The sequence below is a fragment of the Acaromyces ingoldii genome, assembly GCF_003144295.1.
Source record: "Acaromyces ingoldii strain MCA 4198 unplaced genomic scaffold FA10scaffold_7, whole genome shotgun sequence".
In the NCBI taxonomy this organism is placed as follows: Eukaryota; Fungi; Basidiomycota; class Exobasidiomycetes; order Exobasidiales; family Cryptobasidiaceae; genus Acaromyces; species Acaromyces ingoldii.
Window position 1 is genome coordinate 44,238 of NW_020290253.1, and position 25,777 is coordinate 70,014.

The window sequence follows — 25,777 nt, forward strand, 5'->3', positions numbered from 1 at the left end:
GAGTGAAAGCACGAAATTTAGACTCAAGGCTCGAGTCGTTTATATTACATGGAGAAAGCAATAATCTGATAGCTCGGCCAGAGCCTTGTGGTACTGTACAAAACCAGCCACTCAAAGCTTTGCGCTCTTGTCCCTCTGGATAAACGCTTCCAGTGCGGGGCCGAGGTGCTGCAGGCTGCGAGTCCCATGTTCAAATTCGAGCTGCATTGCCTCCCTCTCTGCGCCCGAGACATTGGCATGCCCTTCGCTCGCTGCAGCCTGCGAGAGCACACTCAATCGATCGCCTCGCATGCACTCCTGCGGGTGCGAACAGAGGAGTCGGGCCAGCTCAAGCGAGGCGGCGAGCACCTCGGCTGGGTCCGACGAGGGCACAAGCGTATTGACAAGGCCGAAGCGTTCAGCTTCCTCTGCTGAGATGACCCGGCTGAAGAAGAGACGGAGATGAGCTACTGCCATGACACCACCACAAAGCTGACGAGCTCACCCCGTCAAAATAAGATCCTGGGCCCTGGAAAGGCCGATGAGCTTGGGTAGTCTGCGCAGGAGAGAGAGGGATTCAGGGCTTCTGACAAGCTCGTTTCGCAAATGACGTTCCTCACCGCACGGTGCCCCCGTCGATCAGAGGGACACCCCTGAGGCGACAAAGCACACCCAGCTTTGCGCTCCGACTGGCCACGCGAAGGTCGCACCAGCACGCCAGCTCCAAGCCCCCGGCTACTGCATACCCGTCGATGCATGCAATGACCGGCTTGTTTAAGACTAGTCGTGTGGGGCTGCGTATGCCTCTGCTTCAGCTGGTTTCTAAGCGGGCCTCTCCCAAAGACTTGACCTACCCCATGGGCCCCGGAGCATCCATATCGGGGTTCAGATTGTTTGATCGACCAGATGACTGAGCCCCGGTTTTGTCCGCAAAGACGGCCTGCAGGTCGGCTCCAGCACAGAAGTGGCCACCATCTCCCCTGAGGATGGCCACTTTGAACTGGCAGATGGGCAAGAAGCTTTAGACGTGCGGGGCAGACTGGGCGATACTCGGACAACAAACCTGCTCATCTCTGGCAAATGCGACGAAGGCGCTGTGTAGCAGGCCAGCTGTTGGACCGTCCACTGCGTTTCGTACTTGTGGCCGAGATAGGCTGATGACAAGCACAGGTTTGTGGCTGTAGTCAACCGTGACAGACGGCATCTTCTGGATATGGTCTCAAGAGTCTGCGCATCAGCCCACCAATTGCCCCAGAAAGCTTAGTCACGTGACGAGCGGGTGAGACGTCTGCTAGGACCCAATGAGCCTCATGCCAACGTACAGGCTAGCTAGTGCTTAAGCATTTCTGCTGCGCATTCACGAGACCTTCGGACGTTGCCCCAGAGCGAGGCAGCTCAGCGGGCTTCCGTAGAGCCAGGACTCGTGTCGTCATCAGTATGAACATACTCTCACTTCTTCTACTGTATAAAGCTATCGTGAATGTACGCTAGGAGGCACAGGCACTGCGCTTCTGAATATCTTCCAGATTATCATCGCTCAGGCTTGCTTCTACGTGAACGAGTGTAGAAGCCTACTGGTGAGTGTAGGGCTGGCCCTGGAGCATGGCCACGGCAAAGTTGGCGCCCTCGGTCTGGACACCGGAGTTGGATCCATAGGTGAGGTGAGGAGGAGTGATACCTCCGCCACCGTCGCAGACACCATCGCCCGAGATGCAGATGTCGAGAACCTTGCTGACCCAGTTCTGAGGGATGCCGCTCGAGCCGAACCCGCCCTCGATGCCGTTGGTGTTGCGTGTCGATGCGCCGCCGTTGGGGTCGACGTTGCAGGCCAGGCCCGCCTTCTTCAGCGGGTCGCCCACAAGCACGACACCCTTGACAGCGTCAAAGGATGCGCCCGTGAGCTTGGACATGGCATTGACGGTCGCAGCGGCGCCCTGGCTGTAGCCTTGGAGAATGTAGCAGGAGCCCGTGTTTGCGTTGACGTGGTTCACAATCTGTCGCGCTCGTCAGCCTCTCCTCTCACGGCAACGGCAAGGCTAGACACTCACATCCGTCGTGCCCTGGCTCGACTGCTGGTCGATGCCAGCAGGGTAGACGACGTCGTACTCCTTGCCGCCAGAAACCCTGCTGAGAATCTGCTGGTTCATGGTTCGGAAGCCCATCGACGGACCCTGTGGCTCGCCAGTTCCCCGTGCTTCGATGATGGTGTACGACGAGCACGCGGCGCCTGAGCCGGACCCGCCAGTGGGAGCAGGGGCGGCGCTGCTGGTTGACGTGGGCAGGCCCGGGAAACCACCGAAGCCACCTCCGCCCGTGGGGAAGCCGCCGAAGCCGCCTCCGCTGCGCGTAGGGAAGCCACCGAATCCACCTCCGAGCGGGCTTGCCTGGGCGGGGCTGATGGCGAGCAAGGCGAGAGCGCCAAAGAGCATCTTTTCAGAGATCGAGCGCATGTTTTCTGCTTTGTCGTTCGAATGGGTAAGAAAATGGCGGTGGCGGCAAGAGGTGCGGGTGCAGGACAAGGAGAGCTTATGTACTTTTTTCCAGAAGTACTCGGCTCTCACGATGAAGTTAGGCGAGGACACCGCAAAGGTAGGACTCAGACAGAGATCATGGCTTGCTCATTAAGTCTGACCACCGTGGTCTGATTTGGCGTCTTTCCGTTCATGAAAATTTCCATGTCGCTGTGCTCAATCTTTGATGATTTGCCAGAAAGCCAGAAGCCCGTGGGGTCCACATCTGTGTTCTTTTATCCCGTCGCCGTTGGTGTGGGAATCGAAGCGTCCATGTCGACAGAAATCCACTGTCTGTGCCACAATCAAGGCAATCAATCAATGTTTACCGGATATTTGTTAGCCCATTTGTTCTGCGACTGATTAATTTACGACACAAACTGAAAAAAAAAATCCCCACCACACGTGGCGTGTTCCATCGCACCCGCACGCGAAAGTAGGTCTGCTAGAAGACAGCGCAGGCGGGGAGGGCCAGATCAGACAAGGGCAGTCGAGCCAGGATAACACTGACAGGGCACGAGTCAATCAAAAAGCACAACCACGACCTAGGTCCAATTACATGCACGTGAAAGGCTACATGCTTCGCTGGCCATAGCAGCGACCGGCGCGTCGTCAGACGCCCTTGTCACGAACGCCGCTTTCAGTACCTTTCGCGAAGCTAGTCATTCCCGAGGCCTTTGACGTTAGTCTTCGTATGGCAGACTGAGGCAACTAGAGCATCTCGACGGCCCTACTGGCCTGTTGCTTTGTCCTCGCACTAGCACACACCAGAAAATTGCAATGTTGCACAAGGAGTATTTGACGGTGGGGCAGCCAACGCCCCGATTGGCGCCGGTCACGAAAACGCAGAACCGTCGAACACTAGACTGCGGAGCTATTGATAAGAGTGATGATCGTCAGAGATCCAGAGAAGCCCCCACTGGCCCTGATATGCTCCACTGAGCAGTCGGTGTGGACTTGTTCGTGGCTGCGCTAGGCATCTTAGACGCATTCCCGTCGGCTGCATCTGCCCGCCAGCATACCACTTTGCTGCTGTCAACAACAAGAAGCAACCGCCATTCCCCTCGTCTGTCTGCCTATGGTGAGCTGCTGTGCTACCACCTTTTACTGGTGTTATGGGGGGGCAGGAGAAGACAAGAGGGATCTGAGCTTCCAGAAAGGCAGCGCGACACGTGGCGTCCATCCATTGGCCACTAGCCACAGTGCCGACGGCATGCACTAACGTCAAAAGAGCCCGCAAAAAAGCTTAAACCCCACACTGCTACCATCAGAAGAAGCGTATGACAAATAAAAACAGCTGGGCCTGTGCCCTGATTACCTACTCATGCTTCCTGCGGAGCCGAGTGGGGTTCCTTTGACGGTGCCTTGTTGGACACCATCCGCTAGGGTCCCCCGCGCCGATGCTTCGCCACGGCAAAAGGAGACATGCTTCTCATAAATATGGTCCAAGATCGCCCTAAAGTGGTGGCGACCGCTCGTCGCCAATATGAAGTCCTCATCTTTCCTAGCAGTCCTGGGTCTCTGCGTTGGCGCCGCGGTAGCGCGACCAGCGACGGATCTTCTCTTTCAGAACAACCTCAACTACACCGACGATGCAAATCACAACTCCTTTTTACTCCTAGACCAGCGCTCGACCCAAGCCCTGGCAGCGCAGGCATGCCGTGATGGATTCAGCGAGACACTCGTTTCCACGCCACAGGCCAAGAGCAGCATGTCCGACCTTGTTTCGCTACTGACCTACTACGGCACCCCGTCAGTCTGGCTTGCCGACGGCATCCTCGAGGTCAGAGACGGCAAGCTCAAATTCGGTCCCGCAAAGAAGGGCTCCAGCCTCCCCGCGCTCTGCACGCAGTCGACCAAGGCCTCGCTCTCGTTCCAGCCCGTCAACCAGTCTGCTACGACGACGGTCCGCAACAGCGCGACAAAGAACACATTCACCGGCTATCGCAATCTCAAGTCATTTCGTTTCCTTGGCATCCCATACTCGAACTCCCCTGGACGGTGGGAGTACTCTTCGCTCAACCCAAGCCGGAACCAAGCCTACAACGCCACAGCATTCGGCCCCTCGTGCTTCCAGACGGGCTCTTCCAAGTACTCGGAGGACTGCCTCTTTCTCAATGTCTTTACCTCGCATTTGCCCGCCGATGGAGCCCGAACCACCCGCCAGCTCAAGCCAACGCTCGTGTGGATCCACGGTGGTGCATTCACGGGTGGCTCAGGGGCCGACAACACCTTTGACGGCGCCAACATGGTCAGTCGCGGCGACGTCGTCCAGGTCACGATCAACTATCGCCTCTCGACGCTTGGCTTCCTCGCCCTGCCCGGAACCAACATCACGGGCAACTACGGCCTCGCGGACCAGATCACTGCGCTTGAATGGGTCAAGCACAACATTGAGTGTAAGTGTGAATCTAGCATATGAACGGGTCTCTGTACAAGGGCTCACGACCCCTGTTGCAGACTTTGGCGGCGACCCCAGCCGTGTCACCATCTACGGCCAAAGCGCCGGCGCCGGGAGCGTGCGCGCTCTGCTGGCCAGCCCACCAGCCCGTTCCCTCTTTTCTGCCGCCATTGCCGGCTCGAATCTGGGCGGGTACGACTACGGGACCACATACTCCAAGTACTACACGATCGAGCAGGAGTACCAGGCGGCAGGAATGGCCGTCGTCAATGCTTCGGGATGCGATGGGCAGGCAGATGTTGTGGCCTGCCTCAGAGCCGTGCCGCCGAGCACGCTGGTCAACCAGAGCACCGTCGCTCGCTTCGTCGTCGTCGATGGCAAATACATTGTGGCCGATCAGCTCGACGTGAGGGACCGTTCCAAGACGGCCAATGTGCCCACGCTCTGGGGCGTCATGGCCGAGGACGGCGCTCCCTTCCTCCCATATGTCACGGCAGGCGAGACACGTCCCCAAGCGCTCCAATCCGTCCTTCCCTCGCCCTACCAGCAGGCTGCCACGGCCAACACGTCGCTGTTTCCCATCCCATCGTCGACGACAAACTCGTCACTGAATCTCTTCAACCTCACCGCCCAGGTGGGCACCGACGTCATCTTCCGCTGCGTGGACCAGGCCACCGTGTACTCTGCTCTGAACCACGGTGTCTTTCCCAACGCCTGGTTCTACCAATTTGAGCGGTCCTACCAGACGCCCGGCTTCGATGTCAATGCGCCGACATGCGATGCGCCCAAGACGAAAGAGCGACCCAATGGCGACACCCGACTCCCCTACCTGCGCTGCCACTCGGGTGACCTGTACTACGAGTTTGGCACCTTGGGCGAGTCCCGTCTGCCGTATCGCGACGCGCTCGACCTCGACTTCACCCGGCTCATCATGGACTACTGGTCCTCGTTTGTGCGCTCGCATGACCCCAACCCGTCGGCCGACTATCTGGAGAAGCGCGGCTACGTCCAGACGATCGATCTGATCCGCAAGAGCGGCCAATGGCGCCCCGTCGGCAAGAGCAAGCAGGGCTCTGTTCGCCTTCTCGATGTGCCCCCACGCCAGTCGACCTACCAGCGGCAGCAGCAGTGCGAGGTCGAGGGCTTGCCCGGTGAGAACTGCCATTCGTATGGGTACCAGAACGGTGTGAACTCACCATTCCTTTTCTTCTACAGTGGACCTGTACGAGGCAGGAAAGTAAATTGTCCTAACGCTGAACGACCAAAATAGGCGCCCTCCTGCACCCTCCTTCCTCCTGTACAGTGTAAGGCTAAATGTCTTGTCATGTTTCTTTGCCATTATTTCAATTGCAATCGGAAGTCAAGCTGTAGTCGGAGGTTTGGATGGCACTGTACAGTACATCATCTGTCTGCATTACGAGACTTCCGGGGCAGCTTGAGAGTTCGGAAGAGTGCTGCTGCCTTCATCTACCGCCATTCTCCACAGATTTCATCCATGCGAGCGTGGGAATGGTCCAGTCGTCGAGCGGGGAGCCAAGGTTGAGGGCCTGTAGTAAGACTCCGAGTCAGCAGGCCAATCACACAAGTCGAGGGGAAAAGATCGCACCTTGGCCGGGCTGAAGTGGTTATGTCCGGCCATGATGACACGCTCCGGCTTGGGCTCGGTGGGCCACACCTCGGCGAGCTCCTCCATCGGCTTGGTCACTTCTGCCTCGAGGTCGTGGTCGCTGACGAGGAGCAAGCAGGGCGTCGTGTCCCGCGAGGCCTTTCTCATTGTGATGGCATCGACGAGGGACGGATCGCTGCCCAGGTAGGCGATGAGCGTCTGCGATCTGCCTGGGTCCGAGTTGCGAAAGTGCGCGGGAAGATTGGCGCAGAGAAAGCCGGCCACGCGCGCGTGCTCCGACGAGAGCTTCCAGAGGTACGTCGAGGCATGAAAGGCGCCGGCAGACGTGCCAAACAGGAATATCTTGGACGCATCAACGGACTCGTGCGACGAGAGCCACTGCAGCGCCAGACCTATGTCCTCGCCTCCCGAGGGATACTTTGCGCCGTGCTCGCCGACGAGACGGTAGTTGATGTTGGCCGCCGTGTAGCCCCTGTCCACGAAAAAGGTGCCGACGTTGGCATACATGCTCTTGTCGCCCCGATCGAAGCCTCCGCCATGGATAAAGACAACCAGGGGTCGGCCGGCGCCAGCACCGGAGAACAGATCGAGCTTCTGGCGCGGGTGAGGGCCGTACTGGTGCTCCGAGTGCTGTGCCTTTGGGCGCTGGGCATGGACCGCCGCACACGCCGCAAAGGTCTCATGGACCGCCTCCAGGAAGGGCTGGTCCGGGTCCAGAGGGATCTTTACCACGGGGCTCGACCCAGCCATGATGGTTGCAATGTCCTACCCCACAAAAGCGAGGCTGAGCCACCTTTTTTTTAAAAAGATTCCCCACACAGCCGAGCCCGATGCGCCACACCCGGCCGACAAACCAGCATAAAAGCCCGTCATCTCGGACATTGAGCCATTCTTCCCACTTTCTTATCTCTCTATTTCCCCTGCAGCGTGAAGCAGCAACAGATGAACGGCGTCACGGAGCAAACAAACGGCCAGGCCAAGGCCACCAATGGAGACGGCGCCCACGGCAAGCTCCGTCTCACGCCTGCCTCGCAGACGCATCGCGGCAGGAACCCCGCGGGGCAGAGCTATGTGCTGTCGCAGTGCTCTGGCGAGAGCCTCTACATTCCCTCGTCGAACTCGATCATGCGCCTAGCCGCGGGCAAGGAGCAGACGGCCGGCTCGTTTGCGATTGCCACGTCGCAGGGCGCTGCCTCCGAGGCCATTGTGCCACACATGCACAAGGACGCCCACGACACGTTTCTCTGCCTGCGCGGAAGCCTGCAGGTGTGGTGCAACAACGAGAGCCGGGTCCTCTATCCCGGCGACTTTGCCTCTGTGCCGCCCATGGCGATCCACAGCTATGCGCAGCGCTCGGCAGCCCACAACGACTTTTGCGGCGTGATTTCGCCCGGTGGGTGGGAAGAGTTCTTTCGCGTCCTGGGCGACGCCAAGGAGGACGACGTGCTGTTCCCCACGGGCGACAAGGCGCCCTTTCCCGTCCAGCGCTTTGTGCAGGCGCTCCAGGAGGGCCACGATGTGATTCCGCAGCCTCAGCACGCCCTCGTCGATGCAACCCCCTTTTCCGACAAGGACGAGACGCTGCCCCAGGACGCCAGCCCCTACTTTCTCAAGGCTGACACCGGTCCGCGCTACCTCCTGGCTGGGCAGCAGCTCGAGTTGCTGTGTGGCAAGGCAAACAGTGCCGGGCGCTTCTCGATGGCCTGGCTCGAGGGCTCGTCGCAGCAGCCGACCTCGTTCCTGGGACCAGACGCTCGTGTCGCGTTTAACAGCACGTCCACCTACCTCCGAATCATCGACGGCGGCATCTCCCTCACGGTCAATGGTCAGCGGGAAACGCTCAACCAGGGCGAGGCAGCCGTCGTCGCCGCAGGAGACGCCTTCCGCATCGACTTTTCCACGCCCTACGGCCGCGTCCTGCTGGCCTCGGGAACTGACCGGGACTTCCAGGGCGGCCTCGAGGAGCTCTTCATCGCACACGGCCAGCGAGTCGACAAGAACGTGGTCCTGGGCCAGGAACTTGCTGCACCTGACCAGGACACGTTGCAGCGGTGGGCTTCCACTGTAGGCGCCAGACTCGTGTAATATCAAGCTAGCTAGTTAGCGCTTGTAAATAGTTTCTACTCCGGGATGGGCAACTGAGTCGGATTGTGTGGGCTTTGCATGCAGTTGTTTTTTAGCTTGGATCACGCTGCCGGACCCCACAGCAGCGATCGGAGTAGTTTTAGGGTCATGTACAGTACCGTACTTATATGTACTGTCCTGCACACTTCTTTTCTACCCACCACCCACCACCACCCGCCCGAAGAAAAAGGCTTGGCCCAGGATGAGATCCGACGGTGCTCCATTTCGCTGCCAAGCTTGCTCCAAGACGTTTGCTCGGCGCGAGCACTTGAGAAGGTGCGTGATGCAGTGTGGCAGCCGCCATGACCGACGACTGCTCACCCAGCCCCCCGCGCACCGACAGGCATGAGCAGGCCCACGCTGGCTCGCCGTCGCCGTCGAACCAGTGCACGACGTGCGGCAAGTACTTTTCCCGGCGCGATGCGCTGCTCCGCCACCGCTCCCTCCATGTCGCGTCGCCCAGCTTCGGTGGCCCACGCAGCCGTGCGGCCACGAACCGCATCAAGCGGGCCTGTGCGCGCTGCTCGAGACAGAAGCTCAAGTGCGATGGCCAGGTGCCGTGCGGACGGTGCGGCGCAAAGGGCCATCCCTGCTCCTACCCCGACTCACCCGCCGCCCAGTCTGCCACGTCGTCGTCGCATCCCATGGAACCGCAGCGGTCCTCGAGTGACATGTATGCGTCCCCACAGGGATCCATCACCACACCGAGAGACGAGTACGGGGTGATGCGCGATGTGGGGCGCGGCCGAGACCACGCTGCACAGACGCACCAGCACCAGCACCAGCACCAGCAGCAGGCGCCGAGTCGAGACCAGGTGGCGACGACGACGAGGGCGGGCTGGGACCGTCGAAGTGCGATGGAGGACGACGGCGCCGTCCGCGAGCAGCAGGGGCAGGAGCAGGGGCAGGGGCAGGGGCAGGGGCAGCCGCCGCCACCGCCGCCGCCGCCACTGCCTCCGCTGACGCCAGTAGCAGTAACAAGGCCAAGAGAGGAACAGCCGCAGATGGATGCTGCCGCCGACGACGGCACTTTTGACTGGCTCTTTTCTTCGTCGCTGTTCCCATCCGCTTGGCCGCTGGAGGAAGAAGCCGTCGTCGAGAAGCAGCTGCCGATCGCATACGAGCGCACGACACCCACCGAGCTGCCCAACACGAGCGTCGTGGGCCCCGACGAGGGCCGTGTGCGCTTCCACATGCTGGGCAGCCCCCACCCGGCGACGCTGCTGGCCGAAAACACCTGCCAGGTGGCGCCGCTCCTCCAGGTTGCAAAGGACCGTCTGCTGTTGCTTCCCACGCTCGCGCAGGTGAGTTGTTGTTGCTGCGTTCGCTCAGTCTTACACCCGGCCTGACACCTTACTCGCCTCGCTGCAGCAAATCCCAGACGAGGAGAAGCAGGGCACGCAAAAGATGCTGGCCGCCGTGTCGCCCGAGACACTCAACGTCTTTGTCCAGCTCTTCTTCCAGCACTTTGACCGCCTCTGCTCCGTCGTGCACCGGCCCACGTTTGACCCCAACTACTGCGAGGTGTTTCTGCTGGGCGCCATCTGTGCCCTGGGGTCCATGTACTCGGCCATTGAAAACGCATCCCGGTTCGGCCACTCGCTCATGAGCCTCGTCAACCGTGCCATTTTTGGCGTCTGGCCCCGCACGCGCGAGTACGGCCGATCGCTGCCGTTCATCCAGGCGCTCCTGTTGAATTTCAACTTCTTTCGCAGCTCGGGCACCCGCGAGATGCTCGAGCTTGCCGAGTCGCTGCGCTCGCCGCTGACGACAATGATTCGCAAGTGCAGGCTCCTCGAACCCGGCGAGGGCAGGCATCCAGAAGACTGGAAGGCCTGGGTCGACTGCGAGACAAAGAAGCGCACCGCATGGGCCTACTTTACCGCCGACATGGAGCTGAGCATGGTGTGGAGCCTGGCCCCGAGCTTTGCCTTTGACGAGCTCAATGCCGAGCTGCCGGGCGACGAGGCGCGCTGGCGGGCAGCCTCGGCGGCGACGTGGCGCAGCATCGGCGACAACTCGCCCCGCATCCTGCTCAACCAGCTGCACACGGACCCACACGCCCTCTACCTCTGCGGCTCGGGCGCGCAAAAGGTCGTCTTTTCCTCGTCGCTCTGCTCGCTGGGCACGTCGCTGCACTCGATGCGCAGCAGCTGCCTGGACGCCGTCATTGACATGGCGACGAGCCAGCTCGTGCAGGCGTGCCAGGCGCTGCGCTTCTCGGGCACGAGCACCGCCCTTCCCGAGCTCCTGCTCCGCTTCATGATGCTCATCAGCACCATCGACACCTACGACCTCCAGGCCCTCGTCCGGGCGACCGACACCGACGCAGCATTTGAACGTGTTGAGCGTCGGCTGGCGCGCGCCAATGCCCTCGAGCACGTCCTCGTGCAGGCCGGCCGCATCGTCGGCCTCTGCCGGACCCAGGCCAGCGAGTCGCTGTACGAGGGCTGCTTCTTCTTCTATGCAGCCTCGGCTCTGTACGGCTGCTCTCGCATCCTCCTGGGCCGCGCCCTGCCCGTCGACTGCACCTCGCAGCGCATCGACGGACTCGCGGCCCTGTCGCCCGCCACGGGCGAGCCGTTCCGCCCGCTGCTCGAGGGCATCGGCGACATCACCGCACTCGATGCCCCCTGGCGGATCCTCAACCACTACTCGAGCTATCTCCTCAACAGGCCCCTGCGCACATCGTGGCCCATCACCGGCCTGCTGGGCAGGTTCCTGGCAGACATGGCCTCGGCCGTCGTTGCCTCTTCTGGCCAGCCCGCTTCCACGCCTGGCAGGATTGTATCGCGCGTCTGAATCATATCGTGTATCGCATGACCATTGTACCCATAGCAAAAGAGAAAGAGAGACAGAGAGACAGAGAGAGAGACAGAAAGATGCTCGAAATGATAAAGGATGAGAAAAGCAGAATGGATCACGCCTTGACATCTGTCAGAGAGTTACTGTCTGAGCCGCGGTAGGAGAGCTCCGGCAGATCGGGGGAGTTGGCGCCGTCAAAGAGGACCTGGATCTCCTCGACGGTCTTGCCCTTTGTCTCGGGGAAGAGGAACAAGACGTTGATGAGGAAAAAGAGAAGCACGGCCACGTAGACGAGGTAGAACTTCCATGCGATGGCGGCCAGGGCAATCGGGTTGACAAAGATGTTGAAGACGAGCGCAACGGCGACCGTCGAGATGGAGACGGCCATGCCCTTGGACCTGATCCGGTACGTGAGAATCTCGGCGGGGTACGACACGGCGAGCGGGGTGAGGGCAATGTCGTAAAAGAAGAAGAAGACAAAGAGGAATGCAATGACGCCGCGTCCCGATCCGGGCTCGCCCGTCTTGGCAAATGTGGCCGAGAGGGCGGTGATGACGATGAAGGAACAGAACATGCCCACGGCAGAGGTGATGAACAGCGGGCGCCGGCCTAGCTTCTCTGACATCAGGGCCGCGCTCGTCGACACGATGAGGTTGAAGACGGCCAGGCCTCCGTTGAAGGCAGCCTGGGTCCGTGTGGCTGTGACGCCGACACTAGAGAGCACCTCGGGAAGGTAGTAGGAAACGACACCGTTGCCGCCCCACTGTGTGACGACTGCGAGAACGACGATGATGTACGTCCTCCATCTGTTACCCTTGGTGGCGACGAGCTCCTTGAAAGACGAGTGGTTGTCCTTGTCGGATGCGACGGCGGCCACGATCGAATTGAGCTCGAACGCCACCAGCTCGTCGTCCATGTCGCCGTTGGCATGGTACTTGGCCAGCACCTGCTTTGCCTCGTCGATGCGCCCCTGTGCGACGAGGAAGCGAGGCGAGTGAGGACACCACCACAGCACGGCCAACTGCACGACAAAGGGGGCAATCTGGATCAAGCAGGGCACGCGCCACGACCACGAAGAGGCCCACGAGTTGGTGCCAAAGGTGATCCAAGCAGCCACGACGGAGCCAAGGTAGAAGCTGCTCGGTAGGAAAAAGAAAAAAGAAAAAAAAAGAATGAGACGAATGGACTTCAAGGTCGGCACGGATCGTTACAGACAACTCACCCGCACTGGTACAGAGCTGCAACGACGGGACGCTGGCGCGGGTGGCTGAGCTCGGTCATGAGCACGGGCGCGGCGACCATGGAGATGCCGCCGCCAAGGCTGATGACGACCCTGGCGCAGATGAACAGGTTGCGCTGGTGCGTCGGTTCAGGCAGGGTGATGATGGTCAGGATGCCACCGATGATTGCGACAAAGGAGGCGACGATCATCGCACGGTGTCTTCCGTACCGATCGCTGATCCACTGCCCCACAAAGGGACCGGCGATGATGCCGACGACACCCGAGAGACCAATGACGCCGATGAACGTCGGCTGGGGGGGCCCTTTGCTGAAGTCAAACATGGCGGCAAACCAGGGCTTGAGGGTGAGGAGGCCGGTAAACAGGGAGCCATCGTAGCCGGCGCCGTACGACGAGATGAGGCACATGAACATCCAGAAGTTGAGACGGCGCAGGCCATCGTCGAGGAGCCAGTTCGAATTGGCGTTGTTGCCAATCGTCTGGAGCCGGTCGTTGATATTGTTCGTCATGGTCGTAGGGGGGGAAAAACCTGAAGTCGTAGATGCATGCACGGCGACTCTATTTATGCTGGCTTCGGCTGATGCGGGGCCCCTTCTTTCTACCACCGAGCCGAGTTCTGCGGACGCGCTGCTTTTTTCCCGTACCGACATCGGCGGAACACCACCACCACCCGGCCGTAGAAGCCACCACGGAGCCGGGAGAAAAAGTCTAAAACAGCTGCTGCTTACTGTATCGCCTTCTCGACATCTAGGCCCAACCCCTTGGACGACGATGGACGACGACCTCAAGGGACTGTCCCTAGAGGAAAAGGTGGCGCTCATCGCCGGGAAGGACTTCAATCGGACCACGAGTATCCCGAGGGTGGGTGTGCCCTACCTCAAGGTTTCCGATGGACCGAGCGGCGTGCGGGGCATGGAGACGGGCCTCGAGCATTTTCTTGGCTTTCCCTTTCACGTAAGCGGCAAGCCTCCCGTCACGGCGGCCGTCTACCCCTGCTCCACTGCCCTCGCCGCCACCTGGGACAGGTCCCTGGCCCGGAGTGAGTGTTATTATTGTGTGATTCTCGTTTGTCCTGCACTGAACAGGGTGTACAGAGGCCGGAAGCGGCATCGCGCGAGATGGAAAGACAAAGAACTGCGCCATGATCCTGGCGCCCACCATCAACCTCATTCGCGATCCACGATGCGGCAGGTCGTTTGAGGCGTTCTCAGAAGATCCCCTTCTGACTGGCGAGCTAGCGCTTGCGTGGGTCAGGGGCGCCGAGGACGATCAGGGCATCCTTGTGACCCTCAAGCACCTCGTCGGCAACGAGTGCGAGACAAATCGGCACGGCAGCAACGTCATCGTCGACAAGGACGTGCTCAACGACGTCTACCTGCGCCCCTTTGAGATTATCATACGCGCAAAGCCCGACGTGGGAGCCATCATGATGGGCTACAACTCGATCAACGGCGAGCCCTGCTCTTCGCACTCCTCTCTCATCCGCGACGTCATCCGCCGCGACTGGGGCTACGAGGGCTTGGTCATGAGCGACTGGTTCGGGACATACAAGAATGCAGAGAGCCTCCGTGCGGGACTAGATCTCGAAATGCCCGGACCGGCGAACCATCGGACGGTGGAGAACGTCCGGAAGCTTCTCGCGAACAAGGAGATCGAGGAGAGGCACATCGACGAGGCGGCGGCCAGGATGATGCGGCTGGTGTTGCGGGCGAAACATCTGGCAAAGGAGCACGGCTATAAGCTCTTCACAGAGGAAGAAAGAGACAAAGACGTCGAGACAAGTGCGCCAGACGACGAGGCAATGAGAAGCGACGCCGTCGAGATCGGCACGGCGGCCTGCGTGCTGCTCAAAAACGAGGACCAGCTTCTGCCACTCGAGCCCGAGCGTCAGCACATCAAGCGAGTGGTTCTCATCGGAGAGCCAGCAAGGTCGCCAGCGCTGACGGGTGGCGGCAGTGCGGCCTTGAATCCCCATCGAGTCGTCACGCCACTGGATGCGATCCGGGCCCATCTCGAGCAGAACCACGCCCAGGTCAGCGTCGAATGGCTGGCCGGGTGCGAGGTGCGGCCCTGCATCCCCGATCCACTCATCGACGAGCACCTCGAGGGCAAGCCGATCGACTTTACCTGGCACGACGTCGGTTCAGACGAGCCCTATCACAAAGAGTCACAGTCGCTTCCCCAGTATCGAGGCTTCCTCGGCGGGTTCCAACCTCGGAGCAGTGCATTGGAGATCCGTGCCGAGTTCGACATGACGGCATCCACGAGCGGAGAGCACAGCATCAGTCTCCAGGCCTTTGGCTCCCTCTCACTGCACCTCAGTGGTCCTGCTCTTGCAGAGGATTGTGTCTGGGAGTACGATGGGGAGTCTGTGACGCCTGCCATGATGTTTGATCCGCGCAAGAGGTTGGAGACGCGACGTTTTCACATCACGGCCAAGCGTCGCCTTCATGTTCGCCTCTGCTACCGGCCTCCTGCGCATCCCATCATGGCGCTACCGGGGGGCCACAGCGCCGCTTTCCGACTTGGATTTCAGGAGGCCTCTGACGAGCGCAAGCCAATCGATGAGGCAGCAGCGGCGGCAGCGCAGGCCGACGTCGCACTCGTCTTTACCGCGACGGGCGCGGCGTTTGAGAGCGAAGGCATCGACCGCACCGACATCGCGCTGCCCTGCCGGCAGGACGAGCTGGTCGCTGCTGTGGCAAAGGCAGCGCCCGCCCGCACGATCGTCGTCAATGCCAGCGGCTCGGCAGTGACGATGCCCTGGGAAAAGGATGTAGGCGCCATCTTGCAGGCCTGGTTTGGCGGGCAGGAGGTGGGGCAGTCGATCTGCAATGCCCTTTTCGCCATCGACGGCAATGGTCCGTCGGGCCGGCTGCCCATGACGTGGCCACGCGATCTCCAGGACCACGCCAGCTTTGCCAACTTTCCCACGTCTGGCGGGCACCCCGTTGATGTCCGCTACGACGAGGGACATCTGTACGGCCATCGCTGGTACGAGGCGCGGGGTATACAGCCACTCTGGTGGTTCGGCCACGGCCTCTCCTACACCACATTCCGCGTCAAGGCTCTCGAGTCCGTCGACGACACCGTCAAGGTGCTGGTGGTCGAGAACATTGGAGGCCGACCAGGAAGGAACACTGTCCAGATCTATGCCTTGTCGGAGAAGGGAGACGCTCGACAGCTGGTGGGCTTTGGCGTCACCGGCCGACTCAAGCCGGACGAGTGCGAGACACTACACATAAAGATCGAGCGCTCGTCTCCCGCTGAGCCCCAATCGCTCGTCATTTCCGAGTCCAGCAGCCCTCATGCAGTGCTCATCAGACTGTAAAAGCGTCTTGAAGTGAATGAGTGGTGCATCATTAGGCTAATAGAGAGAGAAGAATAAGAATTCAAATGAAAAAGTTCTCGTGATGTTTGAGGATGAAGCTCGTCTGTTCCCACTGGTAGCTGTCGCGCTGCAGCGAGACATTGCCACCCTGGAGGAAGAGATTGATGCCCGCGCCGCCGTCGTCGACATCCGAGCCGTACTCGGGCCAGTGGGGCACATTTGCACCGTTGGGATCGAGGTGATAGGCAAAGTGGATCCAGGCAGACGACATGATCGACGCCACCTGATTGAGCTTGTCGTCGGTCGCGTACGAGCGCTGCGGCTCTGGCAGCCCACCGATGTGCTCGCCGGCCAGGATGGGCTTGTTGAAGACAAACTCGATCTCTGACGCGTGGGGTACGCCGAGCTTTGGTTGTTGCGCAAGTGTGTCGTGTCAATGTCGCATGTATAGATAGATACGCGATGGTCCAATGCCACACTCACATAGTCTGCCTTGTTGGGGCCGGTGCTGAACTGGGCGAGGGGGAGCGGCTGTCCGAAGCGGTAGCTCCAGGCCTTTGCCTTTCCCGTCTTGACTGCCGCATGGAGCTGCTGGCGCCGGCCGGACTCAAAGAGCAGATCGCCGCCAAAGGAGCTGAGCCGCTTGAACTGGTTGTTCTCGCCAAAGTACGTGTCGTTGGGCGAGTCGCCAAACAAGAAGGGCATGTACGGCGAGCCTACAGTGGGATCATTTGGCCACAGCTTGAGGATGTCGGGGATCAGTGGCTTGACGGGTGCGCCGTACGTCGTCAGGACCACATCAGCAAAGACGGCGTCGGAGGTGATGTTCTGGGGCACCGAAAACAGGGTGCCCTCGTCGACGTTGTCGCCCGTGATAAAGGGGATCGAGGGAAAGGCGCCGCGCTTGAACTGGGCCGAGGGCAGTCCACGCACAAAGAAGTCGTCCTGCAGCGGGATAAAGGCTGACTGCTGGTTCGTTGTCGCGACTGTGTTGGCAGCGTCGAGCTTGTCAGACGTGGCGCTGCGGAGGCAAGCGATCTGTGCCTCGTCGGACGCCGAGATGTCGCATCCAGCTTCAGCGAGGAACACCTCGTAGCGGTCCTGTGCGTAGGGGTCAGTGGGCGGCAAACGACGAGCGCTTTTGTTGTTCTATAGTCAGCATGACACAGGCATCTGCTTCTCTTACAAGTTGCTCACAGCGATGGGCTGCCGCTCTCTAGGATGCCCGCTCGAAAGAGTCCCTGGACGTCGCCTTCATTTGCCAACATCTGCTGTCCTACACTGTTGGCGCCAGCGCTCTCGCCAAGGAGCGTCACGCGGCTCTTGTCGCCGCCAAAGGAGCCAATGTTGCGCTGGACCCAGTGCAAGGCCTCTCTCTGATCATAGTAGCCGGCATTGAGGGTGGCGTTGCCGTTCTTGACCGCCGTGGCCATGGCCTTTCCGCCGAGGAAGCCAAACGCGCCCAGACGGTAGTTGAGTGAGACGTAGACAAACGGCTTGTTGAGCTCGAGTCCCCTCTGGATGAGCCTGGTCGCGTTGAATTGGGCGCCCGAGCCCGCGCCTTGATAGAACGCCCCACCGTGGATCCAGACTGAGGAGCGCAGTGCGGCTTCATTCAGAGCAGGCCCCCGATACGGGTAACTTCCAAGAGGACACTCACCCATGACGGGAAGCTTTCCCTTGACATTGCGAGGACGGTAGACGTTGAGAAAGAGGCAGTCCTCGCTGTACGCCACCCCAGGGTCATTGTAGACGAAAGGGGGCTGCCTGCAGACGGGGCCGGCTACGGTGGCATTGCGCTTCTTGCTCGACGTGTACCTTTGCACTGGCTTTGTCTTGGTGAAGCGGTGTTGGCTTGTGATAGCCTGGGCGTATGGAATGCCTTGATACTGCAGTGAGGAAGCAGACATCGACGGCTAGTCAGACAGAGCAGACAGTCACTCTCAGTAGTTGCTGGCCGGGACCGCCTCACTTCTTCGACCTCTTGCAGGCAGTTGCCGACAAAGGTGCCTTGCTTTGCCGTCGTAACTTCGGCCCTGCACGCTGGGGCTGCAGCAGCCTGGACAAGCAGCGTGGCCAGAATGAGCAACAGATTCGCGATCATTGTTTCGAGAGAGGTGGCGTGGCATTGTCATGATGGGTCCCGACAAGAGACACCTTTTTATCCTATCCACCAAATCTCAACTATTCATCAGTCTCAGAGGACGAAACACGTTCGGCAGTGGTGGAGCCGATCTGTGGGGCCCGTTAGCTCCTTACGGAATAATCGGCGAGAAGAATTCTTTGACGTCGACGCTCCTTTTTCGGAACTGCCGGGGGAGGAGACCCCATTGCGTTGCTTGAAGCTGATCCAAGCCGACAAACACCATGTTGCCGACCAGAATCAGACGGCATCGGACATTCATGGTCTTGTCGACCTCCAAGGAGAGGCACTGCCGCACAGCTACTATTCGGCTCCCGACGAGCGAACAAGTGCGACGGATAAAAGCCTGCTACTCGGCTCTTGACACGAGATCCGATTAGCGTCGCGGCTAGCCCAGAGGAAGAAAAAAAAAAAAAAAGAAAAAAAAAAAGGTCGGAACACGGAACAAACAAAGGTCGCGTCGCCCATGACTCGGAACGAAGAACGCAAGCAAGCCTCTCTGACCTGGCCTGCTTGCGGAGCAGCCAGCAGCGATGTGGGCCAGCAACGACGGCCAGCGCTGGACGAGGGCGCTGGATCCTGCCGAGAAGAAGCTGTCCACCATCAATAGTGTCCTCGATGGCCAGTGCAACATCTCCTTTCTCGTCGCCATCGCCGTCGCGGGCCAGCCGCTGTGCGTGGACGCGTTCCGACGTGCATGGGTGCGCGTCCGGCAGGCCATGCCCATCGTAGCCGCCGAGCCGGACTCGGGACAGATGATGGTGTACGAGGCTCCAATCAAAGACGAAGACATGGGCGCATGGGTGGACGCAACTCTGCGCTTCGTGACAGCCAATGAGGGTGAGGCCGACCACCTGCGTGCCTCGTTGAACACGAGGCTCGCGGCGCCCGGCCGCGCCCAGCTCGTCGTCTGCATCGAGTCGGAGGAGACAGCGACTGTGGTGCTCAGGGTCAGCCACGCAGTTGCCGACGTGACGGGATGCCATGCCCTGATGCGATGCCTACTCGTCTCGCTCCTTGCCCGCGAACATGACGGCAACGATGACGACGGCGGCGGCAGATGTGTAAGTCTTGGCGGACCAGCCGCACTCCTGCCGCCGTCCACGCGGTCCTGGCTCGAGGCCTGCCACGGGCCCTACACCGAGGCACAATTGGCCGAAGGACGACAGGTCGGAGCGCACTTTCGCTCGCTCTTGGCCATGCGCACCTACGCACTCCCCTACCGCTCCGACTACCGCGACCGGCAGCACGAGAGCGCCTATCTCCGCCTGTGTCTCTCCGACGGTCTTTCAGCCTCGCAAGTCCGCGCCCGGGCCGCGCGAGCACAGCTGTCGGTGACATCGATTGTCATTGCAGCCAAGCTGCTGGCGATGCGCGATCTCTTTGCCCGGGGCGACGAGCAGGGCTTTGTCGTCCAAGTCGCCTTCAACGCGCGCCGCTTCTTCACCCGGCGGCCCACGCCCAACACAACGTGCAGCTCCGTCGTCGGCCTCATCGCCTGCCCCAACGTCGACGGCCTCGAGGTGCTGGCGCAGCACGTGTCGCGAGAGGTCAAGGCGCTGACAGCGACTCCAAAGGCGTCCTGGCAGCTGGCCGCCGTCAATGCAACGATCTCTGCCGACGAGGTGCACCCTCCCGCGACGTGAGTGCATGCTGGTGTTGGTCGAGTGGATCAAAAACTGATGGGTAGAAGAGCGCTCCTGCCAGTCTCCTCAGCGTGTCCTCCAACGGCCTGTCTGACGCCGACGACACGGGCGTGCCCGCGCGTATGGAGACGGCCGCGGGCCACCTCGAGGTGCGCGACTACAAGCTGGCCATCCGGCAGCGCCGTTTTGATCCGTGGGTGGCTGCTTCGTACTCGAGCCTCGAGGACGCACCCGAACTGACGCTTCAATACAGCACCTCGCAGGCGTACACGCGTGGCGACCACCTCTACCTCGCCCTGTCGTACAGCGAGCGCAACTTTGACGGCGATGCAATGCGCGCTTTTCTCCAGATAGCCGTAGATCACATTGAGCAGTGGGCATGTAGCTAGTAAGGGAACAAAAGCCGTTAGGGCACAAAATCGAGAATCTCATGCGCAATCTCGTCGACGTGCGATTCGAGGGCAAAGTGGCCTGCTTCCAGCAGCTTGAGGCGGAACCGCGACGGGTCCACGTCGGCAGCAAAGGCCTCTGCGCCGGCTGGGACGAAAAAGACGTCGTGCTTGCCCCAGATGGCCAGCACGCGCGGCTGGGCCTCGCGGAGCACGCGTGCAAAGTCCGGGTACAGGGCGACGTTGGTCTTGTAGTCGCCAAAGAGGTCTAGCAGCGCCTCTTGCCGCTCAGCGGGCTGTGCGAGGAACGTGTCAAGCGCGTACGTCTCTGGGGCGATGCTCTGCGGGTCCGGATGTCCCATCTCGTACTGCCATCGGATCGCATCGAAGCCATTGTGGATGCGGAGCTTGTCCCGGTCGGCCTTGGTGCCACTCTTCCAGTAGTTGCGGATCCCAGCTTCCTCCCACGCAGGGCCGAGGCCGGCCTCGTATGCGTTTCCGTTCTGCGTGATTAACGTGCTGAAGATGTCGGGTCTGCGCAGAAAGAGCCGCATTGACGTGGGTGCACCGTAGTCGAAAATGTAGACGGGTGTGGGAAGCGGCAGTTTGATAGCCTCGAGGAAGGCTTCCAGTGTGCGCGAGAGGTTGTCAAAGGTAAAGACATAGCCAGGCGGTGTTTCAGTGAAGCCAAAACCGGGCAGGTCCGGTGCGACGACGTGGAAGCGGCGCGCGAGGCGCGGCATCAGCTCGCGGAACTGGAACGAGCTGGAGGGGAAGCCGTGGGTGAGGAGGAACGGGGGCGCGTTAGGATCGCCCATGTGACGGTAAAAGACCTTTGTGCCGTCGGGCAGCTCGATGCGCCCGACCATGACTCTGCTGTTCTGCTCTCCCATTGTCTCTACGGGTTGAATCTTGGACTGGCCCCCCTCCTCTTATATACCAGTGCGTTGTTGCGAGCCGGGGCATGGTCTGGTGCGATGAGCGCGCACGGACCCGCAAGCTCGGCCGTAAGCTCGCGTTTAGTCTAAGCTCAGCTCGGTCTTTGCCGGCTTGGGCCGAGGATACGCCCGAGCTTTCCCACCGGACGCCGTGCTCCGACCGACGGTCCTTTCTATTCTTGTTTGTTGAGTAGGCGTGATGCAGACGACGCCGTCGTCGACGAGCGACGCCACGTCAGCGGCCGCACAAGCCACGTCCTCGCCGTCGAGGCCAGCGCGACAGACGCACCGTCGCAAGCGAGCCGCCTTCAATTGCTCCAACTGCCGGTGCGTTTGTTGTGCATGGGTTTCCAAGCTCTTTGAGTGACACTGAACGGCGCGCCAGGTTGAGAAAGGTCAAGTGCGACCGACAGCGCCCGGTCTGTGGGCAGTGTCTGAGGAGAGACGAGAGCGATACTTGCCAGAGCGGCCAGGATCGCGCAGCACCGGCCGGCCTGCAGCATGACGGTGGCAGCAGCATCAGCAGCAATGGACACGGACTGATTGCAACGGTGCTCGACGAGTTGCGCCGGGTCAATTCCCGTCTGGCGGCTCTGGAGTCTAGTAGCAACAGGTCCCTGGATCTGTCGTCGCCGCCGTCGCTTACCACTTCGTCTTCGCGGTCTCTGCCTGTGTTCAGTCCGCCAGCACCGGCACCAGTACCATCGTTGAGAGCGGCGTCGAACCGGCATCAGGAGGCTGCCGAGGCGCTGGAAGACTTTGGTCTGGGTGGAGAAGCGCTTTTCGAGTCTGCCGCCCATCCCGCCGATGGGTGGCGCGAGTGGATGATGTTCCAAGGCGTCGAGGAGGGGTTGAATAGCGCGCCCGCTACACCTGCTGCGACGCCCACTTCGATCGCAGACGTCCTCGAGAGGCTGCCGCCGAAGCATATCGCCATGCAGCTCGTCACGCTGTAGTGAGTCGAAGTGTTGACCCTCCTCCTGGCCGGTCATCCATGTTGAAGCGGCAACACGCCACAGCCGCATCCGCGTGTACTTTCTCGTCGGACATGTCGTCCACCTGCCTACGCTCCGGCGCAAGATCGAGGCGCTGTATGTGAAGGTGGCCACATCGCAGCCGCAGCCGGCAGAAACCGGTTTTCTTGCCTTGCTGTTTGCACTCTTCTCCCTCACTCTCACCCTGCTTCCCCGGCACCAGGACGAGGAGCTGTGGCCGGACGTCCAGGCGTACGCCAACGCCGCCACCGTCGCAGAGTGGCATCGCACCGCCCTCTGCTGCCTCGATGCTGCCCTGTCGAGGAGGCCTGCCGCTTCTGCCTTCTCTTTATCCTTCACCGGGGACGACTCCAACCTCATAGCCGTGCCCCGTGGCCTGGACCGGTGGGCACTGCGGGCGATTGTGCTCCTCGATCAGAGCGAGGCCGATGCAGACGTCCGTCTTGCGCGCCTCCGCGCCGCCCTGACATCGGCCACGCAGGCTCGGCTGGGCGTGGCACCAGCCGCTTCCCCGCTCGAGCTCGAGATGGACCGCCGGCTCTGGTGGGCCCTCGTCGTCAAAGACTGGTCCGGCGGGATGGCACCCTGCGCATACATGGTCCATCCCGCCCTGTTTGACGTGCCTCTACCCAAGGATTGGTGAGCTTGCTGGCTGTTTGTGCGCTCACTTGGAGCGAGTTTACTCACTGATGCGTATCTCTCAAACCAGCAACGACGAGGATCTGGAGCAAGGCGGGGATCCCCGGCCCACTGGGATGCACACCGAGGCGTCGTTTCCCATCGCCATGGCGCGTCTGGCGTGGGTCATGCGCGAACACGCCGACCGGTACCACCGCGTCGATCGCCTCGCCCTCGACCGCAGCCCGGGCCTCTCGCTCGAGGACACAGCGGTGCTCGAGAGAGAGTACCGCGACTTTCTCGCTCGGATGCCTGACTTTTACAAGGAGGCGCCCCACCATGGGGAGGCGACCATCCGGGGCAGCCCCGTCCTGACTCAGGCCTGGCTGCTCATACAAGCCGTCCTGCATCGGTGGGTGGGACTGTATACCTTGTCTTCCTCCCTGCCAAATCTGACATTGATGTCCGATCGCAACGACCAGGCTCCTGCAGCTCAACAGAGCCAAGATCGGCGGCTACGCCTCGGCGCGCCAGCTGTGCGTCGATCTGGCCGTCGACATCCGTGAGTGGTCTATGATTTCATCCCTCCAGGCCCTTCCTCCTGGGCTGACATTTCCTCCAACGCTACTAGTGACGCTGCAGAGGCGCATCCGCCGGCGGTGCTCCGTTGTCGACGTTCTCTGGCTCAATCTCGCCCAGAGCTTCTCTGCAGCTCTGATCCTGTGCCTCGACATGATCAATGCCAACCTGTGCCGCAGCACTAGCAGCGTCAGTGGGCGCGACCGCGAGACGCTGCTCCAGCTCGTCGAAGAGGCCCTGGCCGCCTCGCGCTTTGTCGTCGCCGTCCACGGTCGGATGGCCGTGCGTATGCGTCGGGTCCTCGGCGTCCTCGTTGCCGAAGAGCAGCGTACGTTTGCGCGCACGGCGCCCTGCTCGCCCGCCGAGGCCGAAGACGCGATGCGGACGATTGCGGCAAAGGCCATTGCAGAGGTGCGCGCCCAGCCGTCGCGCACAGTCGCCAGTCGCGCCGACGAGCGACCGCTGTACGGCCGCATGGACGCAGGCGCCGTCGATCCAAACGGGGTCTCGCTCCCCGCGGCCGCTCCCTCGGCGGCCCTGCCCGCCGAGCTCTCCTTTGCGCTCCATCACCACCTCGAGGGCGTGAATGGCAGCCCAGACGAGGAGCAAGCGAACCCTGCGATGCCCATCATGGACGAGTTCTGGAGCTGGCTTCTCTCTCAGAATCTCTTTGAGTCTACGCCCCCGCCACCGGCTCAGTAGAGGTTCAATGCTTGGTCCCATTCTTATTGAGCAGTCTTGTGTTGCTCAGAGACAATGACGAAGGCCAGCTTTGAGCGGACTCTGCGCAGTATGGACTGGAAAGGGCTCAAAGCAGTGTCCGACGGTTGTCGAAGTGACGACAAAACCTGGTGACACCTTATAATGCGATGCTGCAGAGGCTTGCACATCTCTCTGGAGGACAGGCGACGAATGACCGGTTGCTTCAAGCAAACGTCCAGCGAGGAATTAGCGCCTCACGTCAGCCCACATGAATACAAAAGCGAGCGCCGTCACGCTGTGAGAAGCAAGCCCCGGGGCCCGTTTGATATTTTGTGAGGCGCTGTGGTGTGGCGGCGAGGCTCAAGACGCGCCCGGTCACAAATGACCACCCAAGAATCTGCTGCAGTCAGTCACGGCGAGTGTACGACTGCTCCTTGCGGGCGGCGCCGCGCAACCAACGACGGAGTATTGCCGGCCGCGTCGTCGCTGCACGTCACTATCACTCTGAGCACAAGGGCACGCCTGTCCTGAGAATGGGCGCTCTACGCTTGACGGGGCGCTCCGCGCCCTTCACTCACAATCACACACAGTAGAGACTTTACGTGCCGATGGCTGAGCGATTTGAACCGCAACGCATAGTCCATTTCGTATTTTCAGTACCTTCTCGGTCTTGGCGTCAGGCATTTGCGTGCTCGGGGCGAGCAGACTCAAAACCTCGTTCTGTCTTTCTTCGGCAGACGGCCTTCTCTGATCTCTGTTTGTGTGCGGCTCATAAGGGCATGGAAACAAATGTGCAATAGGATATAAGAGAAAGAGACAAGTGCAAGAATATTTCTCTCCCCATTCCTCCTCCCATTCCTGCCAAATCTACCGGTACGACCGACCCAATTCGGAGAATAACAGATAGAATGAAGAAGTGGTGCGTGGAAGAGAGAAAAAGCCCTCACCGATTTGGCTGACATAGCTTCACCAGTGTGTTGCTCTTCGTTGTCCTCGTCGGGCTCTCCTTTAGCGCGGTGCTCGGGGCACCTGCACCCGCCGGCGGTAATAGTGTTGTTGCTACGTCTTTGTGCAATGCCGCCCCAGGAGGATCGCTCCAGCATGATGCGACTAGAAACCTCTATAAGAGAACCGACAAGGGCAAAAAGGTGCATGACGAGGGGACAAGCAGCAACTCCAATATCGTCACCACGACGGAAGAAGCTTACAATTGGGTTTACCGCGTACCAGTAGGAACGGCAACTGGATTTCTCTTCCGCGGGGACTCGTCTCAAGTTGCCACCTTCATTGAGCAGATGGAAAAGTACATCAGGGACGGGGAATTCGGCGACAAGAAGCTTGTTCACGTTTCAAAGTGGACAGTGCCCAATGATGAAGGCCATCAGGGAGCTCAAGTTACGGTCGAGCCTGTTGGTGAGCAGAGCAATACCGATAACGGCGAAGAGGAAGTAACAGCAGAAAAGAAGGAGGTGAGTGGATGGCCGCCTCTCTTAAAAGAGCTCAATATCTGGTACAAGGATTTTCAAGCTCTTCTCCAATACAGTCTAAGTGTGTTACCTTGCGTTGAAGCATCATCAAAGCGGTTGTGTCCGAATAGGAAGTTGAGATCCGATGATTTGATGGCGACGCCTGTGGTGCGGTGGATCGAATAACGAGAGAGTATCTTATAAGGGCCAAACATCACGCTACGCAGAGTAGTGTGGAGGACAGTCGGCAAACCAATGTGTCTGAAAAGCCCCCCTAGGTAGAC

General features: G+C 60.4%; 13 protein-coding genes across 13 annotated transcripts; 8 read left to right on the forward strand and 5 right to left on the reverse strand.

Annotated features, from left to right (window-relative positions):
• Positions 1–2: 2 nt before the first annotated feature.
• FA10DRAFT_281534 (cutinase-domain-containing protein) lies at positions 3–2,408 on the reverse strand (the record flags this gene model as incomplete). Its single annotated transcript, XM_025523703.1, has 7 exons — positions 3–424; positions 485–535; positions 600–773; positions 834–998; positions 1,043–1,186; positions 1,555–1,973; positions 2,028–2,408. 7 exons carry the CDS (start codon positions 2,406–2,408, stop codon positions 112–114), a joined length of 1,647 nt encoding a protein of 548 aa, XP_025374496.1. The 3' UTR covers positions 3–111.
• Positions 2,409–3,975: 1,567 nt separating this feature from the next.
• On the forward strand, positions 3,976–6,131 carry FA10DRAFT_304103 (alpha/beta-hydrolase; the record flags this gene model as incomplete). The annotated part of the gene is made up of 3 exons (XM_025525314.1): positions 3,976–4,888; positions 4,950–6,041; positions 6,106–6,131. 3 exons carry the CDS (start codon positions 3,976–3,978, stop codon positions 6,129–6,131), a joined length of 2,031 nt encoding a protein of 676 aa, XP_025374497.1.
• Positions 6,132–6,211: 80 nt separating this feature from the next.
• Positions 6,212–7,267, reverse strand: FA10DRAFT_281536 (alpha/beta-hydrolase; the record flags this gene model as incomplete). Its single annotated transcript, XM_025523704.1, has 2 exons — positions 6,212–6,437; positions 6,497–7,267. The coding sequence occupies 2 exons, from the start codon at positions 7,265–7,267 to the stop codon at positions 6,354–6,356; spliced, it is 855 nt and encodes a 284-aa protein (XP_025374498.1). The 3' UTR covers positions 6,212–6,353.
• A 146-nt stretch (positions 7,268–7,413) lies between these two features.
• FA10DRAFT_269289 (RmlC-like cupin) lies at positions 7,414–8,676 on the forward strand. The gene has a single exon (XM_025522691.1). It carries the CDS (start codon positions 7,460–7,462, stop codon positions 8,600–8,602), a length of 1,143 nt encoding a protein of 380 aa, XP_025374499.1. The 5' UTR covers positions 7,414–7,459; the 3' UTR covers positions 8,603–8,676.
• Positions 8,677–8,843: 167 nt separating this feature from the next.
• Positions 8,844–9,285, forward strand: FA10DRAFT_234468 (hypothetical protein; the record flags this gene model as incomplete). The annotated part of the gene is made up of 2 exons (XM_025518983.1): positions 8,844–8,917; positions 8,985–9,285. Coding segments are annotated over 2 exons (375 nt in total), but the record flags the coding sequence as incomplete, so codon positions are not given.
• A 281-nt stretch (positions 9,286–9,566) lies between these two features.
• Positions 9,567–11,756, forward strand: FA10DRAFT_182811 (hypothetical protein). Its single transcript, XM_025518315.1, has 2 exons — positions 9,567–9,945; positions 10,013–11,756. Exons 1-2 carry the CDS (start codon positions 9,646–9,648, stop codon positions 11,441–11,443), a joined length of 1,731 nt encoding a protein of 576 aa, XP_025374501.1. The 5' UTR covers positions 9,567–9,645; the 3' UTR covers positions 11,444–11,756.
• On the reverse strand, positions 11,562–13,197 carry FA10DRAFT_255736 (general substrate transporter; the record flags this gene model as incomplete). Its single annotated transcript, XM_025519783.1, has 2 exons — positions 11,562–12,582; positions 12,669–13,197. Coding segments are annotated over 2 exons (1,550 nt in total), but the record flags the coding sequence as incomplete, so codon positions are not given.
• A 260-nt stretch (positions 13,198–13,457) lies between these two features.
• Positions 13,458–15,840, forward strand: FA10DRAFT_221514 (hypothetical protein; the record flags this gene model as incomplete). The annotated part of the gene is made up of 2 exons (XM_025518553.1): positions 13,458–13,725; positions 13,781–15,840. Coding segments are annotated over 2 exons (2,328 nt in total), but the record flags the coding sequence as incomplete, so codon positions are not given.
• A 238-nt stretch (positions 15,841–16,078) lies between these two features.
• FA10DRAFT_304109 (alpha/beta-hydrolase) lies at positions 16,079–18,158 on the reverse strand (the record flags this gene model as incomplete). The annotated part of the gene is made up of 5 exons (XM_025525315.1): positions 17,990–18,158; positions 17,678–17,906; positions 17,215–17,608; positions 16,501–17,155; positions 16,079–16,423 (listed from the first exon to the last, which is right to left on the reverse strand). Exons 1-5 carry the CDS (start codon positions 18,119–18,121, stop codon positions 16,079–16,081), a joined length of 1,755 nt encoding a protein of 584 aa, XP_025374504.1. The 5' UTR covers positions 18,122–18,158.
• Positions 18,159–18,591: 433 nt separating this feature from the next.
• On the forward strand, positions 18,592–20,009 carry FA10DRAFT_182851 (hypothetical protein). The gene has a single exon (XM_025518316.1). The coding sequence runs from the start codon at positions 18,694–18,696 to the stop codon at positions 19,804–19,806; it is 1,113 nt and encodes a 370-aa protein (XP_025374505.1). The 5' UTR covers positions 18,592–18,693; the 3' UTR covers positions 19,807–20,009.
• Positions 20,010–20,065: 56 nt separating this feature from the next.
• On the reverse strand, positions 20,066–21,145 carry FA10DRAFT_269292 (alpha/beta-hydrolase). Its single transcript, XM_025522692.1, has one exon. The coding sequence runs from the start codon at positions 21,086–21,088 to the stop codon at positions 20,213–20,215; it is 876 nt and encodes a 291-aa protein (XP_025374506.1). The 5' UTR covers positions 21,089–21,145; the 3' UTR covers positions 20,066–20,212.
• A 187-nt stretch (positions 21,146–21,332) lies between these two features.
• On the forward strand, positions 21,333–24,027 carry FA10DRAFT_288756 (hypothetical protein; the record flags this gene model as incomplete). Its single annotated transcript, XM_025524234.1, has 6 exons — positions 21,333–21,460; positions 21,519–22,088; positions 22,153–22,767; positions 22,838–23,158; positions 23,229–23,308; positions 23,378–24,027. The coding sequence occupies 6 exons, from the start codon at positions 21,333–21,335 to the stop codon at positions 24,025–24,027; spliced, it is 2,364 nt and encodes a 787-aa protein (XP_025374507.1).
• An 855-nt stretch (positions 24,028–24,882) lies between these two features.
• On the forward strand, positions 24,883–25,575 carry FA10DRAFT_304113 (hypothetical protein; the record flags this gene model as incomplete). Its single annotated transcript, XM_025525316.1, has 3 exons — positions 24,883–24,946; positions 25,001–25,496; positions 25,555–25,575. The coding sequence occupies exons 1-3, from the start codon at positions 24,936–24,938 to the stop codon at positions 25,573–25,575; spliced, it is 528 nt and encodes a 175-aa protein (XP_025374508.1). The 5' UTR covers positions 24,883–24,935.
• Positions 25,576–25,777: the final 202 nt, after the last annotated feature.

Coding starts and splice junctions, on each gene's coding strand:
- FA10DRAFT_182851 (XM_025518316.1), top strand. CDS start 18,694: ATGTGGGCCAGCAACGACGGCCAGCGCTGGACGAGGGCGCTGGATCCT.
- FA10DRAFT_269289 (XM_025522691.1), top strand. CDS start 7,460: ATGAACGGCGTCACGGAGCAAACAAACGGCCAGGCCAAGGCCACCAAT.
- FA10DRAFT_269292 (XM_025522692.1), bottom strand. CDS start 21,088: ATGGGAGAGCAGAACAGCAGAGTCATGGTCGGGCGCATCGAGCTGCCC.
- FA10DRAFT_182811 (XM_025518315.1), top strand. CDS start 9,646: ATGGATGCTGCCGCCGACGACGGCACTTTTGACTGGCTCTTTTCTTCG. Junction 9,946..10,012: donor TGCTTCCCACGCTCGCGCAG/GTGAGTTGTTGT, acceptor GCCTCGCTGCAG/CAAATCCCAGACGAGGAGAA.